General features: G+C 42.6%; 1 protein-coding gene across 17 annotated transcripts in view; it reads left to right on the forward strand.

The window, feature by feature from the left end:
* Window positions 1-16,449, forward strand: part of MAST2 (microtubule associated serine/threonine kinase 2) — a 234,073-nt gene that overhangs the window by 143,617 nt on the left and 74,007 nt on the right. For 10 of the 17 annotated variants that reach the window (XM_072997567.2, XM_072997568.2, XM_072997571.2 and 7 more), the window contains 2 exons: window positions 7,503-7,578; window positions 13,743-13,763. In XM_072997567.2, coding sequence (XP_072853668.2) covers window positions 7,503-7,578; window positions 13,743-13,763 — 97 coding nt within the window. The remainder of the gene's footprint in view (window positions 1-7,502; window positions 7,579-13,742; window positions 13,764-16,449) is intronic. The other 7 variants (XM_072997569.2, XM_072997570.2, XM_072997572.2 and 4 more) reach the window with 1 other exon arrangement.

Raw genomic sequence — 16,449 nt, forward strand, 5'->3', positions numbered from 1 at the left:
CCCTGGTACAGGCTACCATGTTGTACTCCGGTCCTCACGACCATGATAGGAACCTTTCTTTGTATCTACTCAATAGGATGCTCAACCTATACCATCAGCCCCGGTACCATGACCACCAACCTCTCAGTCGTCTTGAGGTGCCAGCTCATCATCTGCCGAATCTGAAGCTCCTGATGCTGGTGCCACTGGCAATATATTGCAGTCCCCTTTTGAGGACTACACGTCATATGCGCAACTTATCTTACGTATAGCGAAGACACTAAAATTTGATGCACAAATTCCTCAGCAAGAACTGGACTTGGTTTTTCATTATATGGAGCAGGACAAAACGCCTCAACCTAGTTTGAGCCTCATACTGGCACTCCTTACTTTGGTTAAGAGCTCTTGGGATAGATCGCCTTCAACTCTCCAAATCCCGAGAAAGATTAAACACCATTACAAAACTCATGGTTTGGACTCGGATTTTCTACTGAAACATCCCATTTCCAACTCCATCGGGGTCGAGGCTACTCAATACAATTCTCACAGTAGATCTTCTCCCACACATGTTAATAAGGAGGGCAGAAAGATCGACTCCTTTGGAAAAAAGCTTTACTCATTGGCGGCATTACTTATTAGGATCTCAAACTACCAAGCTGCAATGGACACCTACCAAAGGCATCTGTGGAACAGAATTCTCCCCTTGCTTCAAACCCTTTCGGAACCATTAAAGACTGAAGCTCTCAGTACCTATGCAGAGGCCAATACCCTCACTAAGCAGCAAAGACAGGCAGCGAAGCATATCACTGGCACCGCCTCCAAATCTCTGCTTTCCTCAATAGCACTCAGATGACATGCCTGGCTTAGGGCGGCAAACATACCAAGACCAAAATCGAAGATCTTCCCTTTGATGCTGTGGGGCTGTTCAACTCTAAAACAGATGACATAGTGGAGACTATCCACAAAATGAGAAAGACTGCTAAGTCCTGCATCCCATAACAACCTTATCGGTATCAGAAACCTTCATACAAGAAGCCGTTCTACCAACAACTCCCTCAGTACTAGTCCTTTCGGCACAGCAGGCAACAACACCATGAACCCGCCTACCAGCTGCTTGAATCCACCACGTTGCAACCTAAGCAGCAAGAATATTAGGGCTCCAGACAGCCCTTTCGGAAATCCCAACGCAGGGGTAAGCCCTATTCTTATTTGGCCTGGTATCTCCACCAAACTTTGTCCATTCCTTCCCCAATGGAGGAGAATTACATCAGACAAATGGGTTCTGACCATCATTGAACGGGGATACACTATAGAATTCACGCACATCCCTCCGACAGATTTCATCCAGCCCACCCCCTTCTCCTTACCTTTAGAGGAAATCTCAGCTCTCCTCAGGAGAGGGGCGATAGTCATAGTTCCATCTGCTGACTCTAACGTTTTCTCTCTCTCTTGGTACTTTGCCGTCCCTAAGAAAGATGGGGGTATTAGGCCCATCATGGACCTCCCACAGCTCAATGAATATATTCTTTACGAAAAATTCCGTATGCTATCTCTGGACTCCATTCTCCCTCTTCTATTGCAGGGAAACTGGTTTACTACAATCGACCTCAAGGATGCTTACTTTCATATTTCAATTCAACCGTCGCATCAAAGATTCCTCCAGTTCCAGTTCCAGCACACCATTTACCAGTTTGTCGCTCTCCCCTTCGGGCTTTCCACAGCCCCCAGGACATTTACAAAATGCATGGCCCCTGTTGAGGCTTACCTCCGTACCAAGAGGCTAAAGCTCTTCCCGTACATCACCGATTGGCTCCTGGTTGCCAGGACCTATCAGGAGGCCATCATAGCCACAAGAACTACTCTTCAGGTCCTGCATGAATTAGGCTTACAAATAAATTCAGAAAAATCCCACCTAGTATCATCACAACTCGTGAGTTACATAGGAGCACAACTGGACACCCGTCAGGCGAAAGCATTCCTACCACCCGATCGAATAGTGAAAAATCCATTGGGCAGTATACCTTTTCTGACCTCTTGGTACCATCACCGCTCTCAACATTCAGCACTTGCTGGGCCTTATGGCTTCCACAGCGTCGGTGGTTCCCTACACCAAGCTCAAACTCTGTTCACTTCAATCCTGGTTCCTGTCACAATTCAATCCTGCAACGGACACCCAGCTAGAAAAGCTCCTGGTACTGCCACAGGTGGCAAATCAGCTCATGTGGTGGGCCTGCCCCCACAACTTGTTGGTCGGCATACCATTCTGGCCGCCTCTCTTGTCAATCTAGGTGATGACAGATGCATCATGGTTGGGAAGCACACTGTTGGTAACTTCAGATACATGGACTATGGTCAAAGGATAAAAGAACGCTCCACATAAACCAATTGGAAATGTTGGCCATCATAAAAGCCTTTCAGGCTTTCCTCCCCAGAATCGCGGGGAAATCATAGCTCGTGACCGACAATACCACGGTCATGTACTACATAAACAGACAAGGAGGAACTCAGTCACTTCCTCTTCTTCACCTCAACATAAAATTTTGGGAGTGGTGTCGTACCCACCGTATTGCCCCTCATGCAATACATATTTCATCGGTGGAGAACTACTTGGCAGACCGCCTAAGCAGGCTCCCCACCCTCAATGACACTGTTTTCCAGAACATCTGCCGCAGGTGGGGTCAGCCTACAATAGACCTCTTTGCTTCCCATCTCAAGGCCAAGTGCCCCAGGTACTGTTCAAGAGCAGGCATAGAGATGGCATCTCTCGGGGACGCGTTCATGATACCGTGGTCCAGGGAACTCACCTCTTTCCTCTGATACCAGTGTTGCTCAAGACAATAATCAGGATAATCCAATACCGAACAGATGCAATTCTCACAACCATGGTTCGCCCACCTGAGAGAGATAACGCAAAACTGTTCCACTTACCTCCCATACCGTCTCTCCTCTCCCAGAGCGACAGGGCAATTCATCCCGATGTCCAATCCCTACATCTGACGGTGTGGAGGATAACCCTGAATTCCGTGCAATCTTAAATCAGGCTAGGAAGCCATCCACTTCTCATCGTAATAAATGGAAATTCTTCCTCAAATTCACTGAATCTAAGGGACTTACCCCAGTCCCATCATCTCTCTCGACTCTACTTACCTTTGTCATGTATCTATTTAACCTTGGATTGGCACATTCTACCATTAAGGTCTACGTTTCAGCAATAGTAGCTCACCAACCTCTCGGATCTAGCTCCACTAAACTTTTTTCCCACCCTATGCTCAAGAGATTCCTAAAAGGTTTGAAGAATGTTCGTCCCCATCACAGAAAGTTGTGCCTCAATGGTCACTGCAGCTCGTTCTTGAGGCGCTTACAGAGCCACCATTTGAACCCCTGGCTACCTGTAATGAAAAGTTACTCTCTCTGAAGGTGGCATTCCTTGTGGCAGTTACATCCGTCACGAGAGCTATTGAGCTAGCTGCTCTCAGATTGGACTCTCCCTATCTTCAGATGCACCCTGAGAAGGTCACCTTGTACCTAGATGTGTCCTTCCTGCCCAAGGTGGTGTCGGAATTCCACAAAAACCAACCCATCATACTTCCGTCCCTATTCCCATCGCCATCCACACCGATTGAGCGTAAGCTCCATACTCTGGATGTGAAAAGAGCCATCACCTTCTACCTCCACAGAAACAAAACTTATGACATTCTCCACGTCTCTTCTTGTGCTACCATGGCATTAACAGGGGTGCACCTGCCTCTCCACAAACAATATCAAGATGGATAGTGCATTCGATACAGTTAGCATACCAACTTGCAGGCAAGCCAGTACTGGAACATCTTTTTTTCCCAAACAAGTTTTTAATTATTTTTGAGACATACCTACATACGAACAAAGAAAAACCAAGAAAGTCAGTTCCTTCCTTCCTTCCTTCCTCCCTTCCTTCCTCCCTCCTTCCCTTGTGGTGCAGTGATTAAACTGCAGCACTGCAGTGAAGAATCTGCTCACAACCTGAATTAAATTCATTCTGGCCCAGGTGGCCACCTTAAGGTCGATGCAGTCTTTCATCCTTCCAAGACTGGTAAATTGTGTACCCAGTTTGCTTGGGGGGGGGGGTGAGGGGAAGAACAATATGTAGCCTGCATAATTAAACTGTAAACCACTGAGAGTGCCTTGAGTGCTATGGGATGGCACATAACAAGCACAATGTGCTTTGCTCTTTATTATTTTAACTTGTATACCAGCCTGTATATACTCTCCAGGTGCATAGAGCAAATATATAAAAATATACCCTGACTTCCATGTCCCAATAAGGTGGCAGAACAGGAGTTGCTGGCAGAACAATCCTATAAAGTCTCAAACGCAAAAAGCAGAATATTCCTGTCCCCCAGTGTCTTCTTTTGCAAAAGTATTCAAGGCACAAGGATATGTAGGTCTAAGGAAAAGCCTTTTACACTGTAAAACGAAACACAAAGTATAAATACACAATACCACCACAAGAAATTTGTCACGGTATTGCCCCTCCTGTACATACGTGTTGACAAACTATTAACTAAACCAAAGTGATAAGAGCCTGGTTCCTACTTCCAGGGAAACAGAAACTGCTTTCCTATCCAGTTCTATGTCTGTAAAACTTTTACAGAACCAATCCTTCCTAAGAATTTTCCCATCCGGAGAGCTAAACCAAGTAGTCCATAGGATTACATTAACATCTGTTTCACTTATTTAATCAGACAAAGTTGTGTTGCTTAAAATTTAAATCTTCTGCTTAATGTTGACACCTCCTGCCAAATCCAACTCATTTGTGTCATCTTTTAGCAGAATATTTAAATTTTAAGCAACATAACATTGAGCTTATGGGCATACTTGGAATTCTAACAGTGTTATTTTGACTGTCACAAAAGGCCTTCTATAAGGAGGGCTTCACCATTTGAAAATTGGCTTCTGCACTGCCCATAAATGCACAGGAATGAATACCCCAAGGGGTTGGGAAGGAGAGGAAATAGGAATAGGTACATCCAGACATAGGACTAGAGAATTAAAACCAGAAATTCACAATCATATACCTTTACCCATGTAGTGAGGATGGAAAAGAGGGGAATCACACAGTAGAGCTTGGCATTACCAGCATGCACAGGTAATGTCATTACCTGTAATTCATTGTTTTTGTAAAATTAAAAAAAACTTCATATGTGAGAGGAATGAAGTAGAATTTTTCAGATCTTATGACATGACTTTATCAGTCTTTTAAAAATATAAAATGAAAAAGTAAGTATCTTATCAAGTAATTAAAGGGTATGTCATATCAAAGACAGCAAAACTTTTGGAGTACATTGCCTTAAGTTACAGAATTAATTTTTAAAAGTGAGTTTTGAAATTTTGTCATAGTTACACATATAGCAGGGTGGAGATGTGGAGGTAAAAGATCACTAATAGACATAGGACAAAGGGGTACAGATGCAGAGACCTAAAGAAAGGCAGGTACATATTGCTCCCTCCTGTCTCTTTCCTCCCTCACCCCCTTGTCACTTCTAGAGAAGCTTGCTATGCTCCTGTCTGAGTTCCTCTTGTAACATGTTTCCAGGATGTATATACCATATTTTTCTGTGTATAAGATGCCCCATGTATAAGATGCCCCTCACTTTTCTAACCCAAAATTAAGAAATCTAAGTGGGGCTTAGCAAGTGGAGGGGAAAGCAGGGATCAAAGCCATGCAGGATCACTTTGATCCCTGCTTTCCCCTCCACTTATACTCCTCAGCTTACTTCCATGTATAAGATGACCCTCAATTTTTAGTCTAAAGATTTTAGACAAAAGTATAGCCTCATATAAGGAAAAATACAGTATTCCCTCATTCCTTCCCTGCCTGTATGGCTCCTTACCTCATTCTGGAAAAGTGAACAGAGTGGTGGGAAGAGGGATGGTCTTTTCACTTGTTCTCACTACTCAGATTTGATGATTGAGAAATTAAATTGTGTTGGAAAAGAAAGTACAAGAGTGACAATCTCCTTCTGTTACCTCAACATACAATGAAATTGATTCCCCACTTCTGAAGTGGGGAAAGCAGTGGTCATGGGTAACATTATGGAATGCTAGAGACGGTCTTCACGGGCATGATTATGGGAGATTTCAGACATATACGTAAAAGAAAGTACATATTTGTACAGTGTATAGTTAAACCATGGAATTCACTATCCTAAGATACTAACCTGGATAACTTTAAAGGGAATTAGACACATTTATGGAATACATCAATGGGTGCTAGTTATATCAGAATTATACAGTATTATGTGATTTAATGTAGTGCTTTCATCTCTTAGAATTGTCTATTTACGTTGTCTTGTATTATTTTTATGGTTGTTAGCTGCCTAGAGTGGTCCTTTCGGACCAGATAGGCGGGGTATAAATCAAATAAATAAATAGCCGCCTAGAGTGGTCGAAATGACTAGATAGGCGGGGTATAAATACAATAAATAAATAAATAAATAAATAAATAAATAAATAAATAAATAAATAAATAAATAAATAAATAAAATGGCTCTTAATATCAGTTGCTGAGGAACATGAATGGTATGATGCTGTTTAATTCATGTCCTGCTTTTGGGCTTTCCATTGTCCACTGTAGGAAATGCATGCTGGACTGTAGGCCTTAGGTTTAGTTCAACAGGGCTGTTCTTGTGAATGGGAATCTTAATACAGTGGTGCCTCGCTTAACGATGATAATTGGTTCCCAAAAATCGCTGTTAAGCGATTTCATCGCTAAGCAAAACATAGTTTCCCATAGAAATGCATTGAAAACCGGATAATCCGTTCCAATGGGAACGGATTGCCGTCCTTAAGCGAAAATCGCCATAGGAAACATCGCTAAGCGAAACACGGTTCCCCAATTGAAATGCATTGAAACCTATTCAATGCATCTCAATGGGGGAAAAATATAACAACAAATTAAAAAAGAGTCGGAACAAAGTTAAATTAGTTTAACAAAGGGTTTATTAAGTGCACTTATGATTTCAAGCATTCTAAACATTTTAAAAACATTTTTAAGCATTTAAAAAACAACCAACATGAGGCTGTCAAAACCATCGTTAAGCAAAACAGAGGGACTCAAACTGTCATTGCTATGCGAAGCATGGTCCCAAACATCACTATGCGAAAATTGCCCATAGGAACCATCGTTAAATGGAGCGCAAGATCGCTCCAAAAAAGTCATCGCTAAGTGATTTCATTGTTAAACGAAGCAATCGCTAAGCGAGGCACCACTGTAATCTGAATAGGTAGTTTAAATGTCTTAATGCAGATTAATTAGAAAATTGCAAACTGTTCGGTGCCATGTTCAGATAAAATAAACTTTTATTTGTACCACTGGAAGCAGTGAAAGACCAACTCTTTATTTTTTAATGCAGAGTAAAATGGATATAAAAATCCCTTCTTGGCTGTTATAAGTGACAAACAACTGTATACCATCTCATGAAATATAATAAATGGTTGATTGTGAATGCAGTACAAATGTCCTCTTTTTGGTACTTTTTGAACAGGTGGAAGTCCGTTGGACAGTCCCAGAAATTTCTCTCCAAATGCACCTTCTCACTTTTCCTTTGTTCCTGCTCGTAGGTATGTGAATATTTTTGTTCTCCTGTGAAAGCTATTTGATGCAATTAATGTTTTCTGCTGCTTGAAGTAATTTGGTCTGGTATCCTTAATTCTTAACTTAGTAATTTAATTTTTGGTAGTTTAAAATGTAGAATTTGAGGCATTTCAAAAACAAAAAAGCACATGAATTAACAAAACCTGTTTTACGTAAATGTTTGTTTGTCTCTATCTTTATGAAAATGCATTCTTGTGTTGATATATGAACATAAATGGAAAGAGGTAGAAATAACTGCAAAATTCCTTTCTTTTGTATCCTGCTTTGAAAACAGGAGAAGTAGGGAAGAAGTGGGCTGATATATAAATTTGGGTGACCCAAGCTTTATTGCTCATATTTCTGTGGTTTTAACATTTATGTTCAGAGACTTAACATACTCAATCTGCTGATGGGTAGAAAAAGTTCAAGTCAGCTAGAGCCCATGAAAGTGGATCTTTCATGCCGTTAGTCATTCTTCTGGGGATGAGGCTCAATATCCACTCCATGCTCTGGACTAATAGAAATTTAGAGTCATCCTATCCTGTTGAGAGTTGATGCAAGATGGTCAGACAGGCCCGCTGCTAAAATCTAGTTCCTGTCCAAAGCAGAAGTACTATAGGAAGTGAATGGCTTAAAAACATAGTCTGGCTCAACCACCATGTGGGTGGTTGATTTTCTTTAACAAGATAAATGCCATTGCTTTTTCCAGACAGCTAAATACCCTATGCCTGATGGTGTTTTATTATTGTTTGTGTTGTTGTTGGCTGTTGTGGTGGAAAAGAACTAAACTGCAAAATGTTGGATTATGATATGGTGTCATTGTCTGCTTCATCAGAAGAGCATTGCATTACTTGTTCATCTTTTGAATTCCTATTTCCACCTGTCTTGACACCCTGTCTTGTTTTATGATGCTCCATAAATATGGGAATACAGTATTTTCCATTTTTGACTTAAAGAAGTCAGGCTACTTTAATAGTGTTATCTTGACCATTTGCTAGACCTTCTTTTGCACCAAACATAAAAGGAGGTTGATTATGCATTACAGTACTTTTCTAAGTAGATGAGATGCTGCAGGAAGGCATTTTACATTTAATTCAATAAATTTTCTTAAAATATATGTATCCTACACTGTTGTTGCAGTTTTGGTAAAGTATTTCAAATTCCTCCGAGAGAGCTCTGTGGCGATTCCCTGAACTGGTAAAATGGTATCAAATTGCTGCAACTGTGTAGTGTAGACAAACTGTTAGAAAGCTTTTTGGCAACCCCTTATGTGTTGTAGAGCAGTGTTCCCCAACCTTGGGCCTCCAGATATTCTTGGACTACAACTCCCAGAAGCCTTCACCACCACCTCTGCTGGCCAGGATTTCTGGGAGTTGAAGTCCAAGAACATCTGGAGGCCCAAGGTTGGGGACCACTGTTGTAGAGTGCTTTCTGAAGGGGTTTATTTGCATCAAGCAAAGTGTTAATTTCTTCACTGCTAATTACCCACTCCAGCTGCTTTTATTCCCATATCATTACAATAGCTAATACTGAAAAGAATAAAAGCTATGGACAGGATCTGAATATCTTTTCCTTTCCTGTTCTTTCTATGATAGCAGTTACCTTTTTCAGGCTTTTTTCAAAAATTGTGTCTGTTTCATTTTGTACAATTGCAGTTTTCTCTTTTACACAAGCAGAATACGAAACCACCATACCAAAACTTTTAGTTTTATGTTTATTAATTGCAGAGATATTGAACTTGTGCCCCTCAAGTTATTGTTAGAGTGGAACTTTATCCCCAGTTAGCAATTTTATTCCCACCAACCCTAGGAAGCAAGGCCTAAAAGTTTCCCATTCTCAATTTAGTGTCGATAGTATTCCAGACCCTGTGTAGAACACAGAAGAAATGTAGATGTATCAATCTTAGTAGTCTTTTTAAGATAGTCATGGTATTGACAAAAATGAAAAAAAAGAAATCTTTGTAGGTCTTATTGATTTATGGCCATGAATATTGTTAGAATACCTTTAAACAGCATTGCTCAAAAGAGGGGAACAAGAGAAAGCTCGATTTTATTCTTATTTATTGGTAAGTGACATATTATTCTGTCACCAAAATAAAACAGCACTGAATTGTAAAGAAAAAAAGCAGGGTGGAATCGTATGCCCTCTCCTGTCATCCTATCTGGAGGGAACAGGGGAAAGCTAGAATTTTTTTTCATTTATTGGTAAGTGACATATTTATTAGCTCGCCATCCAAGTGATGTAGTACGGATTTGTTGGAAGAAACACCTACTGGTACCGCTTTGGTTCAATACTGGCAGTTACACATACCAAAAACTGAACTAGAATAGAGTGATCCTACCCGCAAAAACACCTGTAGTTCCTGCCAGGTGCAGGTAGCCATGGATATGGGTTAGCTCATTTGTGATTGGCTGTACATTATGTGATAGCCAGAAAATTGAGAGAAACAAGCAATTCCCAAGGTGGCAGATGCTGAGAGGCAGTGATGTCACTTCCCATGTGTTCTTCACTACTAGAGGACAGAGATATGTATGCCATACAACCTGATTTTACTCCCTAACAAGCTATGCCAGGTGAGGTGACAAACACTGTATGAACGCAAGCACTGACACAGGTTGCCTTTCTCTTTCTAATGGGCCGGTTGTGGCATTGAGATGATCAGTAGTTGAATTAACAAACAGATTCTTAGTATTAAGAAAAATCTAGATCTTTAAGAGTGTGACTTAAAAATAATTGAGTATCCTTTCGTAGACTTCCTTGGTATTAAAAGTTTAGTGCTTTAATGTTTCAGTTTAAAGGATCTGGCTTTGAATTGTGCCCGGCTTCTTACTTGTTATAAGTTCTAGAGCTTCAGATCAAGATACTTGAAAATGAGAGGGATTATTAATGCCAAACCAAATTATCTAGGCGTGAGGACACATTAAATTGCAAACATAGCAGACCCATTGCTGTTACATGCATCCACGTTTTTGAAAACAGACATTATATTCAAATTATATTTAACCTAAAGAGCCTTATACGGCTTGAGCCCAAGCTATCTAAAATACTGCATCTCCTTCTATGAGCCTGGATGGGCATTTAGATAATCAGAGGAAGCCTTTCTCTCAGTCCCACCACCCTCAGAAGAGCCCTTGGTGGGGACATGGGAGAGAGCCTTCTCTGTTGCTGCTCCCAAACTCTGGAATGTCCTCCCTTGGGAAGCCAGACTGGCCCCATTTTTGCTCTTCTTCAGCAAGCAGTCAAAGACCTTAAATAATTATTTTATTTACCATTTTTAATATACTTGTTTAATTTGTTTAAAATATCTGTATATGTTCTGTTTTTAGGTTTTAAATGTTTTTCTTTTAATGATGTATGCCACTGGGTCCTTTTAAGGAGAAAGATGGAGTAAAATATTTTAAATAAATAAATTTACTAATCATACTATAAACGTACTTGGCATTAGTTTAAAGCACAACTTTTTCAGTAATTGCTTTGACTATTTGGAACTCACTGCCCAAAGAGGTCCATCTTTAAATACAATTTGTTCACAAGCTACAAGAGAGATATTTACTTGAAGGAAGTGCTTTGAAGGCTTTTGGGATGATTCCCTGGCCTGCCAATCTTTGTAAGAGATAGACCAGCTCTATTTTGGTAAATACAAATACAAAATTCACCCCTACCAATACAATTTTTGGGGAGAAGATCAATTGCTATATTTGCCTAGCTCATATCCCAGTGCCACTTACCAGGAACAGATTTTGTAGCTGATTTCAGTTATTGCTCTGAAATCAACTGAAAATGTTCCCATGTTGTATTAGATGCCACTGTGTATTCTCTCCCTTTGTCCTTATAGAGCAGTGGTTCCCAACCCCGGGTCCCCAGATGTTATTGGTCTACAACTCTCACAAATCCTGGCCAGTATAGCTAGTGGTAAAGGTTTCTGGGAGTTTTAGTCCAATACTATCTGGGGACCCAAGATTGGGAGCCACTATTATAGAACAGCAGTCCCCAACCTTTTTGGGACGGCGGACTGGCTAAGGCAGGCGGGGCACCCCCTCACCCTTGTGCGTACGTGCGGAGTGCACTCACTCTCACGTGGGTACTCTTGGGCGCATGCGTGAAGCAGTGGGGAGTGTGCACACACGTGCCAGCACTGATGGGATCACTCCTCCACCCCTTCGCACAGGCACTTGGACACATGCTTGAAGGGGTGGCGGAGCGCTCATGCAGGCGCTGGCACACACATGCACGCATGCACAAAGCAGCTGGAGGGGGAAGTGCGTGCGTGGGGGAGGTCTGTCTTCGCAGCCCAGTCTAGCTGGCTTGGACCAGGGGTTGACGACCTCTGTTATAGAGCATAGTGTTTGTCAATAAGTTCTTGCATTAGTTTAGTCTTAACGTCTGTGGTGTGAATATTTACCCTTCTTTTCAAATGACATATTCAGTGTAACATTTCCCTAAACCCTCCAGCATATTCTATTTCCATCCTGTTCTCCATTCTCCTTTCAGAATTACAGAGCATTTCTCTGTGCCTGTAGACTTACAGATGCCAGTTTCCCTGACTGTAATCTTCCTCATGCCTGTCTCCTTTTTCATGAGAAGATAAGGATTGAGTATAGAGTGAACCATCTTTATTGAAATAGTTTTCCATAGAGGCCATAACATGCTGCCCCTGATATGCTTGAACCATCCAGGATCTTCCTTACAAGAAAAAAAAGAAGGGGAGGAAGTAAATGAGATCAATATTCCCACCTCTTAATCAGACCCCCCCCCTTTTACTGATATTGCAGTATGCTGTATGAATGATAGGACTAACCTTGTTCTATGGACTGTTCTGTGTGTCTCCAAACCCACAGCTATAAGCATATTTCCCTCCACTTGGCCATATTTTTACTGTGTTTACAGCAGCTTCCAAAGTACAGTATGGGTCTGCTCTGTCACAAATGGTGTTACTCTCACACTTAATTGAGTGCTAATAGCATTAATTCTCAAGTGTGCATAAGGCCTATGGCAGGCCTGTTGAGCCACTAATACACTTCTCTATTGTTGCCATCTCAGGAGATAGCTAGTTGGAAGAAGGCCAGGTGCCTTAATAACTAGCTCCATACCATTCTTTAATTGGCTGTCTATAAATACTTAGTCCCTCCCACCACAGTGCAGGAGCTTTAAAGGGCTCTGAGTAAAAGACAGCTGTAGAAGGGTTTACATGTGCTTATAGTTGAATGAACTGTGCTTCTATATCTTCTATTTTTAAAAAACCTTTAATAAGCTATTTCATTGTAGATTTTAGCATACACAGAGAGTAAAATTTTGACAGCCACCACATAGAACCTGGATGCTGTCTCTCTCTTTTACCCTTCATTGCTCTGATGTCTTACTACAATTTTTTAAATGGTGAATTCTTTTTCATTATAATATGTATCGTGTCATGATCAAGGTTCCCCCCTCCAAACAGTGTTCCTCCTCCTCTGTGCACCCATAGTGAGCATTTCCAGCCCCTTTGGTTCTGGTTGTGACAGAACCCTGCAGGTAGTGGAGTCATACATGTAAGGGATGGAACCTGGCCCGTCAGGGCTGAAAATTAGAGGGAATGTTGGTCATATTATGTTGTTTTGTGAACAGTTATTTCTGATTACAAGAATATGGCGTGTGTTTTTGAAATTTTGTATTTTTTAATTCAATATTTTAGTAGTAATAGTTCATTCTATTTGTCCCTATCCTTATATATCAACCTATGGAGGGATTTGTTAATAGTATGGTTTCAAGGTATCTGCTTGTGTTGTAGTTGTTGTTCCTGGCCATATTCTTTATTGTAGTTTTAATGTGCCTTATAAAGTCAGAACAACAAGAAACTCTCAGACTGAGGTCTTCACAAACCTAATTAACAAAAACATGCAGTTCCCAAAACTGCATGTTTTAGAGTGATTAGAATTATTGCAGTGTAAAAAAAGATACATAAAATGTGAATTTTTGTACATTCACTTATTTCTTCTGTGTCTACACTAGTTCTGTTTATTTGCTTGTTTTACACATTTACACAGTGTTACTTCAAAAATAAAAGTCTGGCATGGTGATTTAAAAGCAAAACAATAATAATCTGTTATGGTTTTACATGTGGATTGTGATTTCCCCCCAATTTTTTATCACTGGTGCTATTTCTCTTATATAGCCATGGACACAGGACAGACAGGTACCGTAATACTTCACTAGATATTCATATGTTTTGTGTGGAATGCAAATGGAATGCTTTTGCATGCTACAGTACTAGTGACTTCATATGCTGTTATAATTTCATTTAGGCATGCTAGTTCTATACTTTGCTACACTGCATCTTTTAAGAAAATTCTGCTGTTCTTCTAAACATTGTCTTATACTGGAACATTATGCTACTATTATTATTATTATTATTATTATTATTATTATTATTATTATTATTATTATTATTATTATTATTATTATTATTATTATTATTATTATTATTATTATTATTATTATTATTATTATTATTATTATTTTTTTTATTTTTATTTTTATTTTTATTTTTATTTTTATTTTTATTTTTATTTATTTATTTATTTATTATTATTTATTATTTATTATTTATTATTATTTATTCATTTATTCATTTATTCATTTATTTAATATCCTGCCTAGACCACTCTAGGCGGTTTACAACATGAATACAACACACATAAAATGCACAGGTAAATATAAAATTATTACATAGTGAACAATAAACAAAATCCAACAAAACGGAAAACAAACAGTAGAAAAGGAGAGGGAAGAAAAACTTCAGGAATTAACTGGAGGGAAGGCCTGCTGAAACATCCATGTACTATTTTTGTTTCACGGCTTGCTAATATAAAAAGTACTACTATAAAAGAATGATTTCAAGAGTCACTTTTAGGGCTCAGATCTCTGTTTGGGTAATGAGGAAGGGTGCAGCTTCTATTTCTTCCACTGTCTTATAGAACAGAAAGTATTTTCAGTAGTGTGTATACAAACTTTGTAAAGCCTCATGTATTTATAAAATCCACCCATGTGTCTTGGTATCCTAGCCCATTTATTTTTCCTGATGTTCTTGAATTGGTGGGCATAAAGAAGTACAGTGGTGCCTCGCATAGCGAGGTTAATTGGTTCCAAAAAAAACATCGCTATGGGAAAACATCGTTAAGTGAAACGTGTTTTCCCATAGAGATGCATTGAAAACCGGATAATCCGTTCCAATAGGAACGGATTATCCGGTTTTCTCCCCCACTATCGGGCGCAGCCCTTTGGGAGAAGCCTTGGGGGAGGGGGGGAAGACGGCATCGGCTCCTGCCTTCTCCCCCACCACCTGGCTTCTCCCAAAGGGCTGCCCCAACTGTGCTTGCAGCAGCGGAAGAGGTGCCCGGTGGAGGAGAAGGCAGGAGCCGATCTGTCATTTCTCCTCCACCGGGCACCTCCTCCGCTGCTGCAAGCAACTTCGGGGTAGCCCTTTGGGAGGAGCCGGGCTGTGGAGAAGAAAGGGAGAAGCCCATCCGATCTCCCCTCCCAACCATCGGGAGCAGCGGGAGAAGCTGCCCAGTGTGGAGGGGGGGGAGATCGGATGGGCTTCTGCCTTTCTTCTCCACAGCCCAGCTTCCCCCAAAGGACTGCCCCGAAATTGCTTGCAGCAGCGGAAGAGGTGCCCGGTGGAGGAGAAATGACAGATCAGCTCCTGCCTTCTCCTCCACCGGGCACCTCTTCCGCTGCTGCAAGCACAGTCGGCCATGCCTCCCACCCTTCTCAAGCCACAGGAGGTGGGTGGTGGGTGGGAGGCATAGCCGGACTCCTTGGCAGGCACCGCGGCTCCGATCCGATCCGAGCCGCGGTGCCTGCCGAGGAGTCCGGCCATGCCTCCCACCCCCACCCCCACCTCCTGCGGCTTGAGAAGGGTGGGAGTCATGGCCGGACTCCTCGGCAGGCACCGCGGCTCCGATCCTATCTGAGCCACGGTGCCTGCCAAGGAGTCCGGCCATGCCTCCCACCCCCACCCTCCCCTCCTGCGGCTTGCGAAGGGTGGGAGGCATGGCCGGACTCCTCGGCAGGCACCGCGGCTCCGATCCGATCTGAGCCGCGGTGCCTGCCAAGGAGTCCGGCTATGCCTCCCACCCCCCCACCTCTTGCGGCTTGAGAAGGGTGGGAGGCATGGCCGGACTCCTCGGCAGGCACCGCGGCTCAGATCGAATCGGAGCCGCGGTGCCTGCCGAGGAGTCCAGCCATGCCTCCCACCCCCACCCCCACCCCCTGCGGCTTGAGAAGGGTGGGAGGCATGGCTGGACTCCTCGGCAGGCACCGCGGCTCAGATCGGATCGGAGCCGCGGTGCCTGCCAAGGAGTCCGGCCATGCCTCCCACCCTTCTCAAGCCGCAGGAGGTGGGGGTGGGGGTGGGAGGCATGGCTGGACTCTTCGGCAGCCGCCGCGGCTCGGATCCGAGCCGCGGTGGCTGCCAAAGAGTCCGGCCATGCCTCCCACCCTCCTCAGGCCACGGGGGGAGGGTGGTGGGATCCATCCGGATCCCCCCACCCTCTCCCCGCGGCTTGGATCCGACCCGCGGCAGGCTACCCCATGCATGGTCGGACTCCTGAGAGTCCGACCATGGCTGGGGAAGCCGGCCGCGGGGAAGGGGAATCCCAGCGGTGGCCTCGGAAGAACCCTCCGGAAGGGTCCTTCCGAGGCCACCGCAGGCATTTTCCCCCAGCTGAGCTGCGGGAGCACTCCTTCGGAGGCTCCCGCCGCTCAGCTGGGGGAAAATGGTGCCTATGGGGAAAACATCGCAAAGCGATTTTTCCCCATAGGCAACATCGTTATACGATCGCAAAAGCGATGGCAAAAATGCCATCGCTATGCGAATT

The sequence above is a fragment of the Pogona vitticeps genome, chromosome 4 (genome assembly GCF_051106095.1).
Source record: "Pogona vitticeps strain Pit_001003342236 chromosome 4, PviZW2.1, whole genome shotgun sequence".
NCBI lineage: Eukaryota > Metazoa > Chordata > Lepidosauria > Squamata > Agamidae > Pogona > Pogona vitticeps.